The 22,643-nt window shown below is 42.9% G+C and overlaps 1 protein-coding gene across 2 annotated transcripts in view; it reads left to right on the forward strand.

Moving 5' to 3' along the window:
- EXOC2 (exocyst complex component 2) overlaps positions 1-22,643 on the forward strand; it is a 119,965-nt gene that overhangs the window by 55,428 nt on the left and 41,894 nt on the right. For both annotated transcript variants that reach the window (XM_070747169.1, XM_070747170.1), the window contains exons 14-20: positions 6,390-6,458; positions 8,011-8,168; positions 13,237-13,358; positions 16,043-16,104; positions 16,835-16,915; positions 17,745-17,804; positions 20,205-20,266. In XM_070747169.1, coding sequence (XP_070603270.1) covers positions 6,390-6,458; positions 8,011-8,168; positions 13,237-13,358; positions 16,043-16,104; positions 16,835-16,915; positions 17,745-17,804; positions 20,205-20,266 — 614 coding nt within the window. The remainder of the gene's footprint in view (positions 1-6,389; positions 6,459-8,010; positions 8,169-13,236; positions 13,359-16,042; positions 16,105-16,834; positions 16,916-17,744; positions 17,805-20,204; positions 20,267-22,643) is intronic.

Consider the following 22,643-nt stretch of genomic DNA (forward strand, 5'->3'; position numbering starts at 1 on the left):
CAGTGGAACCTCAAGATACGAACCTAATTGGTTCCAGGGGGAGGTTCGTAACACGAAAGGTTCGTAAGACGAAACATTGTTTCCCATAGGAAACAATGTAAAGTCAATTAATCCGTGCAACAACAAAAAAAACCCCGCAAAAAAACGCTGCCGCCCAGCTGTCACCTTTTAAAACAGCCCGGGGGCTGTTTTAAAAGGTGACAGCCGGGCAGGGGGGCTTCCCAGCAGCCTCCCGAACCCAGAAGTTCGGCAAAAGTTCGGGGTTCGGGAGGCTCTGGGCCGCATTCGCCTTCCTCCGCCACCACCAGCATCCAGCTCTTCCTCCGCTTCTCGCTTCTGTACAAAATGACAGCCGGGCGGCGGCGCGGAGGCTGGCGGCAGCGGGGGTGCGTGGAAGAGGTCCTCCCATATTCCACCCCCCTCCAAGCTGCATTCACCTTCCTCCGCCACCACCAGAATCCAGCTCTTCCTCCGCTTCTCGCTTCTCTACAAAATGACAGCCGGGCGGCGGCCTGGAAGCTGGGAGGGGGGCGGAATATGGGAGGAGAGAGGCAGTCTCCATGCTTTTCTTTCGGCGGAGGAGCTAAGTGGCCAAAGACGTTCCGCCCCCCTCCCAGCCTCCAAGCCGCATTCGCCTTCCTCCGCCACCACCAGCATCCAGCTCCTCCTCTACTTCTCGCTCCGCCGAAAGAAAAGCATGGAGGCTGCCTCTCTCCTCCCTTATTCTGCCCCCCTCCCAGCTTCCAAGCCGCATTCGCCTTCCTCCGCCACCACAGCATCCAGCTCCCGGCCAAGCAGCCAGGGAAGCCAAGCCGCGCGTGGCGGGGAACATCGGCACGGGAGGCAGCTTCTGCTGGACACGGGCAATGGGCGGGACAGAGAAGCGGGGAGAATCAGGAGGCTCCTTTGGCAGCTGGGGGCTGCCTGGCTTTGTTGTTTTGGCTGCAGCGGGTGCCAGGCAGCCTCCAGCCGCCAAAGGAACCTCCTGATTCTTCCCGCTTCTCTGTCCCACCCATCGCCCGTATCTAGAAGAAGCTGCCACCCGAGCACTCTTGCCCGGCGGGAGGCGAAGCATTGGGGTGGGGGGGCTGTCAGGACACCCCCCCACCCCAGCACTTTGCATCCCGCCGGCAAAGAGCAATCAGGCAGCAGCTTCTGCCGGACACGGGCAATGAGCGGGACAGAGAAGCGGGAAGAATCAGGAGGTTCCTTTGGCGGCTGGAGGCTGCCTGGCACCCGCTGCAGCCAAAACAACAAAGCCAGGCAGCCCCCAGCTGCCAAAGGAACCTCCTGATTCTCCCCGCTTCTCTGTCCCGCCCATTGCCCGTGTCCGGCAGAAGCTGCTGCCTGACTGCTCTTCACCGGCGGGATGCAAAGTGCTGGGGTGGGGGGGTGTCCTGACAGCCCCCCCACCCCAATGCTTCGCCTCCCGCCGGGCAAGAGCGCTCGGGTGGCAGCTTCTAGATACGGGCGATTGGTGGGACAGAGGGGTGGGGTTAAGCCCACGTGGCTGGGCTCCGCAACAGAGACCCGGCGGGGAGGAGAGCGGAGCTCACAGGGCTGGGCTCCGCAACAGAGACCGTCGGCCAGCTGGTCGGGCCGGTGAGGAAAGGGGCGTAACCCACATGGCAGGGCTCCGCGGCGGCTGCCTGCTGGGCTGGTAAGAGGGGGAACGGAGCCCACATGGCTGGGCTCCGCAATGGAGACCGCCGGCCTTCCCAGGCTGCTGGGAAGCCGCCCGGCTGTTTTAAAAGGTGACAGACGGGCTGGGGGACTTCCCAGCAGCCTCCCGAACCCCGAACCTGGAAGTTCGGCAAAAGTTCGGGGTTCGGGAGGCTGCTGAGAAGCTCCCCAGCCCGGCTGTCACCTTTTAAAACAGCCAGGCAGCTTTCCAGGAGCCTTCCGAAGCCGAACGCCAAACCCGAACTTCCGCGTTTGGCGGCTCCTGGAAAGCCGCGCGGCTGTTTTAAAAGGTGACAGCCGGGCTGGGGAGCTTCTCAGCAGCCTCCCGAACCCCGAACTTTTGCCGAACTTCCGGGTTCGGGGTTCGGGAGGCTGCTGGGAAGTCCCCCAGCCTGGCTGTCACCTTTTAAAACAGCCGGGGGGCTTCCGAGCAGCCTCCCGAACGCCGGTTCGTAACTCGAAAAAAGTTCGTAAGAAGAGGCAAAATTTTTCTGAACCCCGGGTTCGTATCACGAGTTGTTCATAAGACGAGGGGTTCGTATCTTGAGGTACCACTGTATGCAGTTTATGGGAAATATAAAATAATGTTTGGCTTATTCAAACATTCTTTTGCTTAAATATCAAGTGTGATTTAATCTTTTTTTGCTAACAAACCAGGTGATTAATTTTCTGAAAACCTAAGGAAGAACCAACTGTTCAGAGAAGTTGTGGGGAGCAGGGGAGGAATCATTCTTTGCATTCTTGTGAACCTGTTTGATGCAGTGGCTGAAATTTAGAGTAAGAATGGGAGAGTTCAGGTTCATATTAACTAGGTGCGCATAATCCAATCAGCATCTCCATCTGTAATTGAATTGGGAATTGCAGGCAGATTGAGATACAAAAAGGAAAATAGAATATATTAGAGCTCCTTTATAGATTGCTTCTGAAATTCCTTCTGCATCAAAAATGACACTAAGCAGCTTCCAGGATTTATTACTCTTAAGCTGTTAAGAGATAGTTCTAACTACTATTATTGCTTGCCTTCTCATGTATAATATTGATAAAATAGGACCCTCCCTTATTACCAATCTGCCAGCATTTATACAGTCACCTAAAGAATGACAACTGCTCTCCCCAGCCATTTGTACGAAGTGTTGAGAGTTGAATGATAGTTGCACAGCAGCAAATTCAAATTAACTGCTTCTACTGTGCTTTTGTCTGGTAGATGAAGAGGCTAAAAAAGGTGAATGCCTCATTGGTGGACATCTGGGGCTAGGGAAATTGGAAGATGACTGCTTTTTATCTCCAATTATTTTATATGCAGGCTTAAGTTCAATATTCAGGCTATTAAGATTGTTTTAAAATGTTTCCATGCTTCGAAGTAGTGCAAAACTATATAAATGTTGCATTCCATTCTGGCCAGCTGTTTCTTATATTAGTGTTACTTTAAAACAGCGGTTATCAACCTGTGGGTCACAACCCCTTTGGGGTAGAACGAGCTTTTCACAGAGGTCGTTTAAGACCATCGGAGAAAAAAAATATTTCCGATAATCTTAGGAACTGAGACACTGCTCCTCTATCCATTTCCAGGCAGATTTACCCACATGCAACTAGACTACTTGTTTAAAAAAAACCTATACCATGGGAACTTCTGAGCATGCACAGAAGTTGAATTTCTGGCCCTGGGCATGCATCACCATCTTGTTTTCGGCTCTTTTTTTTTGTAAAAAAAAAAGTCACTGCACATGCCCACAAGGCACAGCCATGCAGCGCAGGGGGAGCACACTGGCAGCAAAGTAAGTTAGAACCCAGCCCTGAGTTTCCTAATAATTTTATTATTTTATGATTGGGGATCACCATAACATGAAGAACTAGAGTTTTATCGTGGCAATGGCAATAGCATTTAGACTTATATACCACTTTACAGTGCTATAGAATAGAATAGAATAGAATAGAATAGAATTCTTTAATGGCCTAGTGTGATTATTATTATTATTGTTGTTGTTGTTGTTGTTGTTGTTGTTATTATTATTATTTATTGGATTTGTATGCCGCCCCTCTCCATAGACTCGGGGCGGCTAACAACAGTGACAAAAAACAGAATGTAAAAATCCAATATTACAACAGTTTAAAAACCCTTGTTATAAAACCAATCATGCATACAAACATACCATGCATAAATTGTAGAAGCCTAGGGGGGAAGATTATCTTAATTCCCCCATGCCTGACGGCAGAGGTGAGTTTTGAGGAGCTTACAAAAGGCAAGGAGGGTGGGGGCTATTCTAATCTCTGGGGGGAGTTGGTTCCAGAGGGTCGGGGCCGCCACAGAGAAGGCTCTTCCCCTGGGCCCCACCAAACGACATTGTTTAGTTGACGGGACCCAAAGAAAGCCCACTCTGTGGGACCGAACTGGTCACTGGGATTCGTGCAGCAGAAGGCGGTCCCTGAGATAAACTGGCCCGGTGCCATGACACACAAGGAATTTGTCTTGGTGCATATGCTCTCAACGTACGTAAAAGAAAAAGATACATTTGTCAAGAATCATGTGGTACAACACTTAATGATTGTCATAGGGGTCAACTAAGCCAGTGTTTTTCAACCAGTGTGCCGCGGCACACTAGTGTGCCGTGAGACATGGTCAGGTGTGCCGCGAAGCTCAGAGAGAGAAAGAAAGAGAGAGAAAGAGAACAAGAGAGAGAGAAAGCAAGAGAGAGAGAAAGAGAGGGAGGGAAGGAGAGAGAGAGAAAGACATAGAGCGAGGTAGGGAGGGAGAGAGAAAGAGAGCAAAAAAGAGGAAGGAAGAGAAAGAAAGAGGGATGGAGAGAGAAAGAAGGAAGGGAGAGAAAGAGGGAGGGAGAGAGAAATAGAGGGAAAGGGTGGAAGAGAGAGAGATAATTTTTTTGCCCAAACTTTTTTTAGCCCCCTCCCTCCTCCCAGTCAATGTGCCCCAGGGTTTTATAAATGTAAAAAATGTGCCGCGGCTCAAAAACGGTTGAAAATCACTGAACTAAGCAATGAGGAAACAATCAATATTAATAAAAATCTTAGGATACAAGCAACAAGTTTACAGCCCTCTCTAAGCGGTTTACAGAGAGTAAGCATATTGCCCCCAACAGTCTGGGTCCTCACTTTACCGACCTTGGAAGGATGGAAGGCTGAGTCAACCTTAAGTCTACTGACATTCGATCTGCCAAACTGCTGGCAGCCGGTGATCAGCTGAAGTAGCTTGCAGTACTGCATTCTAACCCCTGCGCCACTGAAGCTCTTGTTGAGAACCACTGCTTTAAAAGTAAGAAGCCAATTGAACACAGACATAATGGTTCTCATAAAAATTGTGTTCAAAACCCACATAGGATATAATTTAGTCACGAAACTAATGAGTAATCATGGAAAAAACCAGTAATAAAGAAGCTGAATGATTTAGACTCACTACTTGTAAAGATGACCTGCATATTTTTAAAAATCAGTTAAGAATTGCCACGGTTTTACTAGGTTTAGAAAGTTAACTGAAGTGAAGAGATCTGTTTATACATGTGGTGAATGTGCAAGTTATAACTACTGGGCTTACCTCAGAAATTTCTACAGGAAGGGGTAACCTAGTCAACAAAATTGAACAAAGTGGGAAGAGAGGAAATATTTTGGTGAATATATTTATAGTGTTCATAGATTCTGTAGATCTAAAACAAAACAGAGATCATCTAATCTAATCCTATATTTTTAAAAAATAAGAACTTTAATTAACCAGTCCCATTCTCCCTTGATTCCTCTAATTAATGACTCTGAGATCTAGGTTTTGTAACACAATCAGGAATTCACCAAAAGCAGAGAATTGTTATATATTCAAAATGTATTGTTATATATTCAAAATTTTATATACAGTATTCAAAATGTAAAGTAAAGTGATTACTTTACTCCACTATTTCTAAATGGAAGAGGATATGCTTACTAGCTAGACTGCATTTTGTTTTTCAGAAAGCTGAAAGGATTGTATTAAATAGTATTTTTAATATACAGTGGTACCTCTACCTTAGAACTTAATTCGTTCTGTGACCAGATTCTTAAGTAGAAAAGTTTGTAAGAAGAAGCTATTTTTCCCATAGGAATCAATGTAAAAGCAAATAATGCGTACAATTGGGGAAACCACAGGGATGGTGGAAGCCCTGTTTCCACCCAGGAGATTCCTAGAGAGGCCCCACAGAGGCTTCTCCCTGCCTTTTCCGGCCCTGTTTCCTTCCAAGAGATTCCTAGAGAGGCCCCACAGAGGCTTCTCCCTGCCTTTTCCGGTTACAGTTTTGGAGGCTCGGGTTCGTAAGTGGAAAATGGTTCTTGAGAAGAGGCAAAAAAATCTTGAACAGCCGGTTCTTATCTAGAAAAGTTTATAAGTAGAGGCTTTCTTAGGTAGAGGTGCCACTGTACTTTGAATTAGTTGAATATTCTTGAATATGGTATACCAAAGTCATTTTTAGGAGTATATAGTAGGAAAATTGTTTTGGTATGAAAAAGGTTAAAATATCAATTAAAATATTTTTATTTCTGCTAATGTTCTCTCTTAATTTATTAAAGCATGCAAGAACATTAATCCAGTTTTAAAGTCTCTTTTCAACTTCCTGCAAAATCCTTACAGTAATTAGGCTCTTCTGTATGTACTAAAATTGAATACATAGAGCAATTGTATTGCTGATACTACTAATGTGGTAAGATTGGCATCTCTTTTTTTCTTTTATAAGACTGGTGAAAAATCTGGCCAAATGGAAAGATCAAAGAAGAATGCCAGGCAGAGGCAAAATGATTTCAAGGTAAGGAAGCAGGCATCCATTTATTAGATGGTTTTGGAAATCAGAAGTGATTTTAAATATTTTTAAACCAGGAGTGAGCCTCGTGTGTTAATATTTTAACTGCATTTGAATGCAATGGCCTTGTTAGGGCTTAACCTCAAAAAGGATGTGGAAAAGCCTGGGGGAAATTGATGAAGCCAAGATCCAGGACCCAGTAGAATAAGTGAAGGAAAACTGCCCCTTGCTGTTTGGATACTTGCAATCCAGATTCCAATCAGGACATCCCCAAGCGCCTTCTATATTCAATGAGTGATGGCAGCAGGCACAGATTTAGTATACTAAAATGTGCAGAAGCTTCAGGAGCAGGGTTGTCAAACTCACAGGCCATGGGCCACATATATCACATGCTGGCCACGCCCATGCACAGTTTAGCGAAGGAGGGAAGTCGCGATACGTCACATGACGTCACCGTGAGGATGTGATTTTGACACTCCTGGTTTAGAGTGAAGGCTGTTTGTAGGGATAATCTACTGAGCAAACCCTGTTGTTCCCAAATACACAGGGAATCTGTATTGAGCTTTATGGCATAGGCTTAAAACCTGCAATGCCATTCTGGTTAATGGGACATAACACAATGCTGGATGTGTCTTCGTGTAATGTGCCCCTATGTCCAGCTGTTAGAGTTCTAGTCTTGTTTTCTAGACCTAATTTGTATCTTAACCTCATTGGTTCCTGGAACTCTATTATGTGTGATCTTTTTTTTTTTTGTTAACCTTTGCTCATATAAATCCTATCTTTGTTTCACTTCTTGGCTGATGGTAGTTAGATTAGATTAGATTAGATTTATTGGATTTATTTGCCACCCCTCTCCGCAAACTCGGGGCGGCTCACAACAAGGTAAAAACAATACATAATAACAAATCCAATACCCACCAATCCAATTACAATTTTAAGCTAAAAAATTCATAAAAAACAACCCCAGAATATTAAAAAACAAGCACACAATCAATCTAACACCAAAACAACATGGGCAAGCGGGAGATGTTTCAGTTCCCCCATGCCTGACGGCAGAGGTGGATTTTAAGGAGTTTGCGAAAGGCAAGGAGGGTGGGGGCAATCCTAATCTCAGGGGGGAGCTGGTTCCAGAGGGTCGGAGCCGCCACAGAGAAGGCTCTTCCCCTGGGTCCCGCCAGACGACATTGTTTAGTCGACGGGACCCGGAGAAGGCCAACTCTGTGGGACCAAACCGGTCGCTTGGATTCGTGCGGCAGAAGGCGGTCCCGGAGATATTCTGGTCCGGTGCCATGAAGTTGTCTGATTATAGAATGAATACTTAGCAAAACTAATGTCCCAGCCAAAAACTCTTCTATAGTAACACGGCATTTAATAGATTGACTAATATTAGATTGGCTAATTTTAAAAAAACCTACCGCCCACATATTGTTATTAAAATTGCTTCTACATTCACCCCAGTCCTAACAGAACTTAATGAACTGTTATTTTGTTTCCCTATATAATGGTTTATGTACAACTATCATTGGCTCAACATGATGTCTTCCTTTTCCTGTCCTAGATGATGATTCAGCAAGTGATGCAATCACTGGTCAAACTGATACGTGGTGCTCTGCTTCCATTCAGCCTTGAAGAAAGTGAACTCAAAGAATATGGTGGCTGGGACATGAAACCTGAGCTTTCTAGTCAGTGGTTACCCCATGTCATTCAAACTGTTAGGTTAGTTTTTATCTTAAATCAGTATCAGTTTTGGTTCCTTTCAGTAAGTCTCATCTATTCTGAACCAGTTTTGAGTACTCTGTCTGACTCAAATGATTTTGGAATTTACGAAACTACAGATCTGATTGAGACAAAGTACCCACAAAAATAGGATCCCAGAGCTGGAAAAAGACATTTAGGCAATAGTGCCCAATCTCCTGCTCAATGCTGGAATCAAAATTAAGTCTTCTGACAACCTCCTCTTGAGTGCATCTATTAAAGATAATCTTGCAATTTCTTTTGGTAATTCATTTCTCTGTCAAACTGCTCTTTCTATTAGATAGATTTCCTAATGTTCAGTCAAACTATTATTCCTTTTAACTTCAAATCATTAATTCATGTTCTACATTCTGAGATAATAAAAACTGGGTCTTTATTTTTTGTGTGATATCACTTCAGATACTTAACAAGTGCTGTTGTATCTCATCCTCATCAGTTTCTTGCAAAGATTAAACATAACTACTCCCATCAGTCTTCTCTCGTGTGATTTAATTTTCAAATCACTGATCAAATACATCTATTATGGTTCCTCTGAATCTTTCATGCATGTAGGGCTGAGAACTAAACACAGTACTCCAACTTGGAACTGACCATTATATAATATATGGAAATATAGGCAGAAAAAGGTCTGCCTTTTCAGAGTTATCTAATACAGGGGTCTCCAACCTTGGCAACTTTAAGACTTGTGGACTTCAACTCCCAGAATTCCTCAGCCAGGTACTGACTGAGATATTCTGGAAATTGAAGTCCACAAGTCTTAAAATTGCCAAGGTTGGAGACCCTTGTTCTAATACCTGATTCCTATATTTGTTTTGTAGCTGATGTGCTATTTCTTTTTCTTTCTTCCTTTTATTTGAACATAAGATTCCTGCCATTCAAGTTACAGTCTGTATGTATGCAGTCCCCGTTGTAATTTAGCATTTAGATTTATATATCACTTAACAGTGCTTTACAGTCCTCTCTGAGCGACAAGCATATCGCCCCCAATAATCTGGGTCCTCATTTTACCGACCTTAGAAAGATGGAAGGCTGAGTCAACCTTGAGCCTACTGAGATTCAATCTGCCAAACTTCTGGCAGCCGGTGATCAGCAGAAGTAGCTTTCAGTACTGCACTCTAACCACTGCCCCACCAAGGCGCTCTCTCTAATACAATGGTACCTCTACCTACGAACTTAATTCGTTCTGTGACCAGGTTCTTAAGTAGAAAAGTTTGTAAGAAGAAGCAATTTTTTTCCATAAGAATCAATGTAAAAGCAAATAATGTGTGCGATTGGGGAAACTACAGGGAGGGTGGAGACCCTGTTTCCACCCAGGAAATTTCTAGGGAGGCCCCACGGAGGCTTCTCTTCCCCTTTTCCTGCCCTGTTTCCTCCCAGGAGATTCCTAGAGAGGCCCCTGAGGCTTCTCCCCGCCTTTTCCAGCCTTGTTTCCTCCCAGGAGATTCCTAGAGAGGCCCCATGGAGGCTTCTCCCTGCCTTTTCCGGTTACAGTTTCGGAGGCTGGGGTTTGTAAATAGAAAATGGTTCTTGAGAAGAGGCAAAAAAATCTTGAACACCCGGTTCTTATCTAAAAAAGTTTGTAAGTAGAGGCGTTCTTAGGTAGAGGTACCACTGTATGTTCTTTTCATATTTCCATAAGATCTTAGTGTATTCTGTTGACTGCTTCTGCTTTCTTTAAATTTCTCATTGGAATTACAGTGATCCCTCGAGTTTCGCGATCTCGATGTTCGCTAAACGCTATATCGCGAGTTTTCAACCCGGAAGTAAACAACACCATCTGCGCATGCGTGCCCTTTTTTTTCTATGGCCACGCATGCGTAGATGGTGGAGTTTCCCCACCGGGCTGAGCGGCTTCCCCTGGGTCTTCCCCCTCTTGCCCCGGTAAGTGGCGCCGTTGCGCGCACGGGGCCCGCTTCCCAGCTGGGAAGCAACAACAGCAACCGGGTGGGTGGGGGAAGCCCCGGCGGCGCGCGCGCGAGGTCCGCTTCCCAGCTGGGAAGCAACAACAGCAACCGGGTGGGTGGGGGAAGCCCCGGCGGCGCGCGCGCGAGGCCCGCTTCCCAGCTGGGAAGCAACAACAGCAACCGGGTGGGTGGGGGAAGCCCCGGCGGCGCGCGCGCGAGGTCCGCTTCCCAGCTGGGAAGCAACAACAGCAACCGGGTGGGTGGGGGAAGCCCCGGCGGCGCGCGCGCGAGGTCCGCTTCCCAGCTGGGAAGCAACAACAGCAACCGGGTGGGTGGGGGAAGCCCCGGCGGCGCGCGCGCGAGGTCCGCTTCCCAGCTGGGAAGCAACAACAGCAACCGGGTGGGTGGGGGAAGCCCCGGCGGCGCGCGCGCGAGGCCCGCTTCCCAGCTGGGAAGCAACAACAGCAACCGGGTGGGTGGGGGAAGCCCCGGCGGCGCGCGCGCGAGGCCCGCTTCCCAGCTGGGAAGCAACAACACTAACCGGGTGGGTGGGGGAAGCCCCGGCGGCGCGCACGCGGATAAGCAGCAGCAGCGAGGCGGCGGGGAAACCCCAATCTTCGGCTCCTCGCTGCTGCGGTGGAAGTAAAAACACCATCTGCGCATGCGCAGATGGTGTTTTTACTTCCGCACCGCTACTTCGCGAAAAATCGATCATCGCGAGGGGTCCTGGAACGGAACCCTCGCGATGATCGAGGGACCACTGTACTTTATGACTATGCTTTTAATGCATCTAAAATTCCTTTTTCCATTAGCTTTTGTTGCCATGTAATTTTACTTAGCATTAATTTACTTTTTGTTAAACTATTCTTCATTTAGCTTAAACTACACATTGATTATGGTCAACTTTTAATTCCTGTAGCATCAAGTATTCTAGCTTTTCCTCCTAAAGTTACTGCTATTCCAAACACTGGACACAAAGAAGTACTAAAAAACAAAGAGTTTAAGAATTGCAACCTGTCAACATCTACTCAATGGTAAAAAGTAACCAATCCAAAAACATGATTAAAAATTATGAGAACTTGAGAACCACTCAAAATTACAGTCTTTTCCTGTTCTACAAAAGTTGGCTTTTAGTCCTGTCTTGCAGCTGTGGCAGAAAGCAAAAGTTTGTGCTCTCAAAGCATTAGTGTTTTCACTACTAAATTACTTGAAACTAAATCATAATATGCATTCATAGGAAGAAAAGATATGAATATCGCCAGAGTCTGAGGGTGAAATTACCGTCACTATCTTAGCCTCTTGACAAGATAATGATAGTATACTGTTTATCTATACATGGGGAGAGCTTGTCATAAAGAAAGTGGTCATTTTCAGACCTAGATTTCACCTAATGCTGCTGTTGTGCTTTTACTTGTATCCGACTTTTCCCCGTTACAATTGTATGAAGTATCATTGGGACTTTTCCTAGATCAGTGATGGCGAACCTTTTTTTCCTCAGGTGCCGAAAGAGCGTGCACGTGCTCTATCACGCATGCATGAGTGCCCAGACCTACAATTCAATGACTGGGGAGGGCAAAAACAGCTTCCCCCACCTCACAGAGGCTCTCTGGAAGCTGGAAACTGCCTGTTTCCCAACTTCTGGTGGACCCAGTAGGCTCATGTTTCTCCCTCCCCAAGCTTCAAAGGCTTCTCTGGAGCCGGGGGAGGGTAAAAATGCCCCCTCCCATCACTCCAGAGGCTCTTTGGAAGCCAGAAATCAGCTGGCTGGCACGCACATACACGTTGGAGCTGAGCTAGGACAATGGCTCGCGTACCAGCAGATATGGCTCAACATGCCACCTGTGGCACCCGTGCCATAGTTTGCCATCATTGCCCTAGGTGTTTGGCATTACTGAAAGAAAGGGCTCCATTGGAGGTATAGTGTTCCCTCAATTAGAAACATAGAAACATAGAAACATAGAAGTCTGACGGCAGAAAAAGACATCCTGGTCCATCTAGTCTGCCCTTATACTATTTTCTGTATTTTATCTTAGGATGGATCTATGTTTATCCCAGGCATGTTTAAATTCAGTTACTGTGGATTTATCTACAACGTCTGCTGGAAGTTTGTTCCAAGGATCTACTACTCTTTCAGTAAAATAATATTTTCTCATGTTGCTTTTGATCTTTCCCCCAACTAACTTCAGATTGTGTCCCCTTGTTCTTGTGTTCACTTTCCTTTTAAAAACACTTCCCTCCTGGACCTTGTTTAACCCTTTAATATATTTAAATGTTTCGATCATGTCCCCCCTTTTCCTTCTGTCCTCCAGACTATACAGATTGAGTTCATGAAGTCTTTCCTGATACGTTTTATGCTTAAGACCTTCCACCATTCTTGTAGCCCGTCTTTGGACCCGTTCAATTTTGTCAATATCTTTTTGTAGGTGAGGTCTCCAGAACTGAACACAGTATTCCAAATGTGGTCTCACCAGCATTCTATATAGCGGGATCATAATCTCCCTCTTCCTGCTTGTTATACCTCTAGCTATGCAGCCAAGCATCCTACTTGCTTTCCCTACCGCCTGACTGCACTGTTCACCCATTTTGAGACTGTCAGAAATCAATTTTCGCGGGTTCGAACTTCGCGAAAAGCCTATACAGTGTTCCCAAGATTTTCGCAGGTTCGAACTTCACGAAAAGCCTATACCACGGTTTTTCAAAAATATTAGTTAAAAAATACTTTGCAGTTTTTTCCCCTATACCACGGTTTTTCCTGCCCGATGACGTCATATGTCATCGCCAAACTTTCGTCCGTCTTTAATAAATATTTTTTTTAATAAACTTTAATAAATAAACATGGTGAGTAATAATCTAAATGGTTGCTAAGGGAATGGGAAATTGCAATTTAGGGGTTTAAAGTGTTAAGGGAAGGCTTGTGATACTGTTCATAGCCACAAATAGTGTATTTACGTCCGCATCCCTACTTCGCGGAAATTCGACTTTCGCGGGCAGTCTCGGAACGCATCCCCCGTGAAAATCGAGGGAACACTGTAGTACTAAGATGATATTACACATCCCATCTGAGGATACCTTAACATCTGAATCACATAATAAACAAGTAAATTTTATTTTCTTTGTCTTTCCAGGCTTAGCTATGAATCTCTTACTGCATTCGAAATACCAAACGATATGCTTCAGATCACCCAGGATCTCATTTTTGACCTGAGAGTCCGTTGTATAATGATTACATTGCAACGTACAGCTGAAGGTTGTAATCGTTGTTCTTTGAAATTTTGTTTTTATCAGTGATGACCTCTAATTGTTTATTTTTCTTAATTCTCATCTGTGATTTTATTTTCACATACCGATAGTCCTTGCTTACTTATCGCGTTTGAGACCATCATCCCTCATTACTAAGTGTAAAGTGCATTGTAAAATGAAACATTGTGTGACTGCCCAGCTTACAGTGTCAGTTCCAGTTGCAATTCTTAAATGAATCACCAGACTTGTTGAATGCAGTGTCATGTGATTGCAGCCTGCAACTTTCTGCCAACTTCCCTGTTGACTTTGCTTGTTAGAAGCCAGCTGTGATAGTTGCAAAGGTTGGTACCTGGACACTGCAATTCTTATATTGGCATACCTATTGCCAAGCAAATGAATCATGATTATATTACTGAGGGAACACTGCAGCTGCTCCCATGTTTGGTTGATTATTACCTATAAAGTGTTGGCTATGACCTATAAAGCTCTTCATGGCACCGGACCAGAATATCTCAGGGACCGCCTTCTGCCGCACGAATCCCAGCGACCAGTTAGGTCTCACAGAGTTGGCCTTCTCCGGGTCCCGTCAACTAAACAATGTCGTTTGGCGGGACCCAGGGGAAGAGCCTTCTCTGTGGCGGCCCCGACCCTTTGGAACCAACTCCCCCCAGATATCAGAGTTGCCCCCACCCTCCTTGCCTTTCGTAAGCTCCTTAAAACCCACCTCTGCCGTCAGGCATGGGGGAATTGAGACTTTCCCTTCCCCCTAGGCTTATAAAATTTATGCATGGTATGTCAGTATGTATGATTGGTTTCTTAAATTGGGGTTCTTTTTTAAATTAACTTAAATATTAGATTTGTTTACATTGTATTATTATTGCTGTTAGTCGCCCGAGTCTACGGAGAGGGGCGGCATACAAATCTGATTGATTGATTGATTGATTGATTGATTGATTGATAAATAAATAAATGTTTGAGTGTTGATTTTAATTTTTATTTGGGACCATTGTAACTTTGAAAAGTCACTGGATGAGTAGTCAGTAAGCAAGAACTATCTGTACCTCTGAATTTACCTTAGTGATAGTTTTGTTCTGTATGTAATGTATGTAGAATATGGAAATTTGTTCATTTCAACAATTTTTTGCCTCTTTAAAACATTTTAAAGTACAATGAGCAACATGCATTATTATTATAGAATTCTTTATTAGCCACGTGTGATTGAACACACAAGGAATTTGTCTTTGGTGCGTATGCTGTCAGTGTACATAAAAGAAAAGATACATGATTTGAAAAGAATCATGAGGTACAACACTTAATGATTGTCATAGGGGAGAAATAAGCAATCAGGAAAAAAATCAATATTAATATAAATTGTAAGGATACAAGCAACAAGTTACAGTCATAACTGGGAGGATACGGGTGATAGGAACAATGAGAAGGCTAATAGTAATGCAGCCTTAGTGAACAGTTTGACAGTGGTGAGGTAATTATTTGTTTAGCAGAGTGATGGCGTTTGGGAAAAAACTTCTTGTGTTTAGTTGTCTTAGTGTGAAGTGCCCTATATAGCAGTGATGGTGAACCTCTTTTGGTTCGTGTACAAAAAGGGGGTGCGTTGGGTAGGGTCGCATGCCCACACTCATAATTCCATGCTGGCGGCCCCACGCATGCGTGTGTGCCCCCCTCCCAATGCTCTCAGCACACAATGGCAAGACTATTTTTTTCCGGTCCCTAGGCTTCAGAGCCTTTCTAGGCAGTCTAGAAAACTGCCTTCTCCCCCACACAGAGGTCATCCAGAGGCCAGAAATGGCTCATTTCCCAACTTGGATCTGAGCTCGCATGACCACCAATATGGCACCCACACGTGCCATAGGTTCGCCATCATGGCTTTATTGCTGTTGTTATTATTATCATTATGTCAATACAACACAGCAAACGAGATCACTATGCTGGATTTCGTATTTCATCACCAGTCGGGCGCTTCCCAAGCACCTAGGACTGAGTGATGTAGCGGCGAATTATGTTTGTCGATCCCAGTAAAGCGGCCTTTTGCAATTGACAGATGGAGATTTTGTCAATTCCGATGGTTTTCAAATGTCCGCTGAGATCCTTTGGCACTGCACCCAGCGAGCCAAGTACCACTGGGACCACTTTCACTGGCTTATGCCAGAGACGTTGCAGCTCAATTTTTAGATTTTTAGATGATGATGATGATGATGATTATTATTATTATTATTATTATTATTATTATTATTATTATTATTATTATTTAGATTTGTATGCCACCCTTCTCTGAAGACTCGGAGAATACCATTATTTTGAGAGTAGGAGTTGAAACAATTTATGCCCAGGATGTGAGGAGTCAGTAAATATTTTCACAGCCCTCTTTTTGACTCGTGCAGTATTATTATCATCAACACCAACATCATTATTTTATTTTTATTCTGCTTTTTTATATATAACTCAAAGTGGTGAACATAACTAAGATACTATAAGAATTAATGTACACTCTTTCCAATACAGGTTGAGTTTTCTTGCTTTGCTTGCAATAAGCTTAATGTATAAAATCTTTTGCCATTATTTTTAAATATAATTTAATTGACACTATTCTTAAATGACATATCATTTCAGTTCGTAGTGTAGTTTTATGCTATGCTGAAGATAACGGTTTTGACATTAATTCCTTTTTTACAGATGTGAAAAAATTGGCTGAGAAGGAAGATTGGATTGTTGATAATGAGAGCTTGACCAGTTTGGTGAGTAAATTACCATTTTTTTCTCAAATATTGGCATTGTATGGTGTCATGTTAAATTTGTGTTGGCATGTCAGGAAACTGAATATGGGGAAAAAATCAAGTGCCATCTATTTAAGAAGACCAATCTAATAGCAATACTAGAAGATGTAGCCTCAGAAGAGCCACATCTGAAGGAATTGGAGAACTTCACAGGAGTGAAGAGCTAGATTATCATACTGAGACTGAGAAAATCTGGAGTCAAATCCCCAATCGCTTTTACAGGCTATTATTTTCTCATTGTTCACCATAACCTTTAACCTAAACACAGAATTATTAAAGGGAATGGAAAAATGAGTATTCTCACTGAATTTGTAGAATACATTTTATGATAGGATTGCAATTAATGAGCACTTTCTATGCAAGCTGATATATGAAAGTTGCCTTTAATGTAATCTCCTTTAAATACCTTGGTTCTGCTGGATGAAGAATTCTGAAAAATAAAGGGCATCGTATTGGAAAAAGCTTGTTAGATTTCTTAAGGGATCTCAATGACATATTATTAGATTTACACACAGTTTCAGATATACTTTTGTGTACTTGAACTCTCTAATATGTAGTACACAAACTTGAGTTCTTCATCGTTAGGGGGACAAATACTTGAAAGTATAATACAGTGATTTTATAATTTTTTTAAAAATTATAAGTAATGTGATTTTATGAGTAATCTACAGTTTCCTCTTTCTCCTTTTAGCCATCACAGTTTGAACAATGTGTTATACACTCTATCCAGTCACTTAAAGGAGTTTTGGACTGTAAATCTGGGGAGACTAGCGTAAGTAATCTTGAATGCATTTTTTTTATTCCACTTAATAATATAATAATATAAAGCAGAATTTAAAGGTACACTCTGTAGGTGAAACTTGGTGCAGTCTACTCATATTGTGTTAAATAATTAAACATTCAGTGAGCATTAACCTTTTTGGTAAATCAGAATTACTAAGCTGATAATTTGTTCCTCAAAATCAGTATTTGATTGCAAGACTGAGAAATGAGAAATCACTAAAAAAATATAGGTAACTGTTGCAGAAAATAGATCAAGACACAGTAGCAATTACAATATACAGTCAAAGCACTCAGATTCATATACTGTATGTTTTACTACTCTTTTACTACAACTTGAAGAGAAAACTAACTTTTGTCATCCTTAGTTGATTTATTTTGGAAGAGAATTAAAATACATATATTCTTTACCTATCTGCAGATCTGTGCACTTGGCATCCAATAATCAATGCCTTGTAAAGCATTATTTCTTTTTATTTAATTTTTATTTAATTGATTTTTTTTAAAATATGAACACACACACAACATAAAACAGGTGCTTTGTGAATAGTGCCCACCACCAGACAATCATTCACACCCTACCATCCTTGTAAAGCATTAATAAGATCAGACTCCTGGATCTGTGTAGCAGAATACTTGAAAGATGTTGTAAGAAATTAAATCTAGCTTCTAGTTATTGCTTCTTTTAGCCTCTATTTAGAGAGTCTAATGTGTAGCTGCAAGTTGTTAGTGAAGAGCAAGGCAAATGCACAGGAAATACTTGGCTTTTTCATGTGAAGCCATTTCAATCGGTTGTTCCAACAATAATTGTTTTTCTTTAGGTTTTTCAGCAGACAAAAATACAGGAAGATGTTTGCCACCTGAGCATTAATATCATGGAGGTAATGTATGACTTAAGAGAAAGATCTAAATTAATAGGTTCTTCCATCCTTCCAAGATTGGTAAAATGGCAATCCAGATTGTTGGGGGCAATATGCTAACTCTGTAAATCACGTACAGAGGACTGTAAAGTGGTATATAAGTCTAAGTGCTATTGCTATTGCTAATAGATTTGTTCAGTTATATGTACTTCTTCCATAGATTATGGGACCTGAATTAAACTTTTAGCTGTAAATAACAATACAATTATCTAGAACTATAGAGAACAATACAGTTATCTAGAACCAACTACTGAAATAAGGAAAGAAAGCGAAGTTAGAGCATTTGGTTTGTTGTTATTAAAATATACTTTATTAGGTTATAAAAAAAACAGGGAAAGGGGGGATGGGAATACAAAAAAGAGAAGTAGAAGGGGGATGGGGTAAACAATATTTTTATACAGCAGCTTATATATATTGTTGTATATACATTCCAAATATTTGTCTATATATAGTTATTTTGTATTCAATATTCTTATTTGGATAATCTTATAACTGGTTTGTTGTTATTATTTTTTTAAAGCATGAATTTGCTAGGCAGGTGAGAACAGATCCAAGGTGATGATTTATTTTTTGTTCGCTATCTAGTTCAGTGATGGCAAACCTTTTTTCTCTCGGGTGCCAAAAGCACATAGGCACAGACTATCACACCTGCACAAGTGCCCACACTCATAATTCAATGCCTGGGGAGGGTGAAAATTGCCTCCCCTGCCCATCTGAAGGCCCTATTGAGGCCAGAAACAGCTTGTTTCCCAACCTCTGGTGGGCCCAGTAGGCCCGTATTTCACACCCCACCCCCTAGGCTCCAGAGCCTTTCCTGGAGCTGGGGGAAGGTAAAAACGCCCTCCCCCATCCCCCCAGAGGCTCTCTGGAAGCCAAAAACACCCTCCCAGAGCCTCTGTGTAAGCCAAAAATCAGATGGCCAGCATACACATGCATGTTAGAGCTGAGCTAGGGCAACAGCTCACGTGCCAGTAGATATGGCTCCACGTGCCACCTGTGGCACCTGTGCCATAGGTTCGCCATCATTGATCTAGTTGATCTTGGCATGACCTAGACCAGTGTTTCTCAATCTTGGCAGTTTAAAGATGTGTGGACTTCAATTCCCAGAATTCCCCAGCCAGAAACACTGACCTAGACAAAAGAAAACAATAGCAAAGTAAATCTGTTTTTTACCAAGCAGAATACATGGGATGAATCAGCAAAAAAGAACAGAATGTGGTAGCACCTTTCCCAACTAAAAACGTTTTCTTAAAAGGCATAAGTTTCAATGAACTGCTGCTCACTGTATCAGATGCATAGTGGCTAGACTAACATAGGTTTTAAATCAGCATAGAGGGGAAGATGGAAGAAAATGGAAGGAGAAATTGGTTTAGTTATACAGATGCAGGCTACACATAAGGCTGGTTACAAGTATCTTATCAATAAATAGTTGTAGTGTTGTTGTTGTTTTTTAAAAAGCCCATTCAGTTTATGGAAACCTGAACATTAGATCTATGCAGTGCTTAAAGTCCAAAGCCAAAAAATGAATGTCTCTGCACATTTCTGCAATTCCAAGAAAAGAAGCAGATCCTTTAAGGATCTACAGACAGCTGCTACAAGGGAACCCCTTGTGCACCAAAGCATCTCTCTGCCTTCAAATCCAAAATACTGCATATATCTGTTCAGCATTTTTTTTTCATTTTATAAGGCAACCCACCCCCCATCCCCCCAAAGTGGAGAGAAGCAAAATACTGTATTCACAGAAATTATGAAGGTTAACATTTGTATTTGACATTTAGAGACATACAAAAGAATTTGGGGGGAGGGGCAAGAAAGAGGAAGTAATACATTTCCTGCTAATTATGAATTGCTATTTTTTTGTTTCCCATGCCTGTTTCTGGTTTGAGGTCAGGTTAGATGAAATCCATTTTAAATGTAGGTGGAGAATTGATGAACTGAAGAAAGAAATATCTATTAAATATTATATAGTTTGCCTTAGAAAGAAAAATAAATAAAATAGGGAATACATGTTTCCATCATATGTTCCCATTTCTTTTGGAATACACACACGTATAGGAAAACAATGGAAGTCATCACATTGTTTGGAGGTGTAGTGACAATAAAATCTCCATTTTGTTTGTGGATTGTTGAAATCTTTAAAGCCATAACTGTTTGTTTCATTCTGTTTACCAAGAATACGAGATAGAATTAAAAACAAATGTAAGACAATAAAGTTCAGCTAAAATTAAACTGTTTGAATGAAATAGAAAATACCCTGCAGAGGTGAAAAGGCTGGAAAATGCTACTTAAATTCCTTACCTTGGTTAGCACTACTTGTAATAAATGATGGTATCAGATACATTGATTTTATTTCTTTTGTAGGTCTTCATTGATTGCCTGGAGCAACTGAGTACAAAGCCTGACAGTGATATAGATACTACTCAGTAAGTGAAATAATTGGGTGATGAGGTTTTTTTAACAGTAATTAATTCTAGAATCTGGCAAACTTCCACTTTTCATTCATATTTAATCTTGAAATGATTATTCAGAACACTTTATTCATAGATCGTTGATTTTAGAGATTCTACAAACAATTTGTGTCATTTATTTGACACAGCTAAATAATTTAACAATTTTCACATTGAATCAAATTGACCAAAACATGTTTAGTATAGTATGGTGCAAACAGTCTATGTTGTTAGCTTATGGTTCTTGTTTCCAAAAATTTGGAAAATTATTTCTTTAAATAAGTCTTGACAAATCATAAACTGTAATTTCCATTTCTTATTATATAACTACTGTGTTTCTCCAGAAATAAGCCCTCCTCCAAAAATAAATAAACCTTCCCCCAAATATAAGCCCTTCCTCTGGTTAGAGTTAAGGAGACAGAGCTGGAAATCAGGTAAGATGACAAGAGGAGCCCTGTCTTGCTCCACATGCCCTAAAATAATAAGACCTCTCTAAAAATAAGGTCAAGCACTTATTTTGGGGTTCAAAAAATATAAGCAGTGTCTTATTTTCAGGAAAACACGGTACAGTGGTACCTCATGATACGAACCCCTCGTCATACGAACTTTTTGAGATACGAACCCAGGGTTCGGAATTTTTTTGCCTCTTCTTACAAACTTTTTTCATCTTACGAACCTGCCGCCGCCGCTGGGATGCCCCGCCTCCAGACTTTTGTTGCAAGCCAAGCGCTAGTTTTTGCGATCCTGGGATCCCCTGAGCCTCCCCTCCATGGGAAACCCCATCTCCTGACTTCCGCAAAAACGCGATGCTGTAGGGAAATCCCAGGAGGGGAATCCCAGGATCGCAAAAACAGGAAGAGTAGGGGGGACAAAAACAGGAAGAAAAGACTCATGGAGCTCAAGGGAGGAGAAAGGTGTGGGGGAGATGAGCAAAGTGGGGTGGGAAAAAACGGGAAGAAAAGACTCATGGAGCTCAAGGAAAGAGAAAGGTGTGGGGCAGATGAGCAGAGTGGGGTGGGGAAAAACGGGAAGGAAAGACTCATGGAGCTCAAGGAAAGAGAAAGGTGTGGGGGAGATGAGCAAAGTGGGGTAGGAAAAAATGGGAAGAAAAGACTCATGGAGCTCAAGGAAAGAGAAAGGTGTGGGGGAGATGAGCAAAGTGGGGTAGGAAAAAATGGGAAGAAAAGACTCATGGAGCTCAAGGAAAGAGAAAGGTGTGGGGCAGATGAGCAGAGTGGGGTGGGGAAAAACGGGAAGAAAAGACTCATGGAGCTCAAGGAAAGAGAAAGGTGTGGGGGAGATGAGCAAAGTGGGGTGGGGAAAAACGGGAAGAAAAGACTCATGGAGCTCAAGGAAAGAGAAAGGTGTGGGGGAGATGAGCAAAGTGGGGTAGGAAAAAATGGGAAGAAAAGACTCATGGAGCTCAAGGAAAGAGAAAGGTGTGGGGGAGATGAGCAAAGTGGGGTGGGAAAAAACAGGAAGAAAAGACTCATGGAGCTCAAGGGAGGAGAAAGGTGTGGGGGAGATGAGCAAAGTGGGGTGGGAAAAAACGGGAAGAAAAGACTCATGGAGCTCAAGAGAGGAGAAAGGTGTGGGGGAGATGAGCAAAGTGGGGTGGGAAAAAACGGGAAGAAAAGACTCATGGAGCTCAAGGGAGGAGAAAGGTGTGGGGGAGATGAGCAAAGTGGGGTGGGAAAAAACGGGAAGAAAAGACTCATGGAGCTCAAGGAAAGAGAAAGGTGTGGGGCAGATGAGCAGAGTGGGGTGGGAAAAAACAGGAAGAAAAGACTCATGGAGCTCAAGGGAGGAGAAAGGTGTGGGGGAGATGAGCAAAGTGGGGTGGGAAAAAATGGGAAGAAAAGACTCATGGAGCTCAAGGAAAGAGAAAGGTGTGGGGGAGATGAGCAAAGTGGGGTGGGAAAAAACAGGAAGAAAAGACTCATGGAGCTCAAGGGAGGAGAAAGGTGTGGGGGAGATGAGCAAAGTGGGGTGGGAAAAAACGGGAAGAAAAGACTCATGGAGCTCAAGGGAGGAGAAAGGTGTGGGGGAGATGAGCAAAGTGGGGTGGGAAAAAACGGGAAGAAAAGACTCATGGAGCTCAAGAGAGGAGAAAGGTGTGGGGGAGATGAGCAAAGTGGGGTGGGAAAAAACGGGAAGAAAAGACTCATGGAGCTCAAGGGAGGAGAAAGGTGTGGGGGAGATGAGCAAAGTGGGGTAGGAAAAAATGGGAAGAAAAGACTCATGGAGCTCAAGGAAAGAGAAAGGTGTGGGGCAGATGAGCAGAGTGGGGTGGGGAAAAACGGGAAGAAAAGACTCATGGAGCTCAAGGAAAGAGAAAGGTGTGGGGGAGATG

This window comes from Erythrolamprus reginae, chromosome 3 (genome assembly GCF_031021105.1).
Source record: "Erythrolamprus reginae isolate rEryReg1 chromosome 3, rEryReg1.hap1, whole genome shotgun sequence".
Taxonomy (NCBI): domain Eukaryota; kingdom Metazoa; phylum Chordata; class Lepidosauria; order Squamata; family Dipsadidae; genus Erythrolamprus; species Erythrolamprus reginae.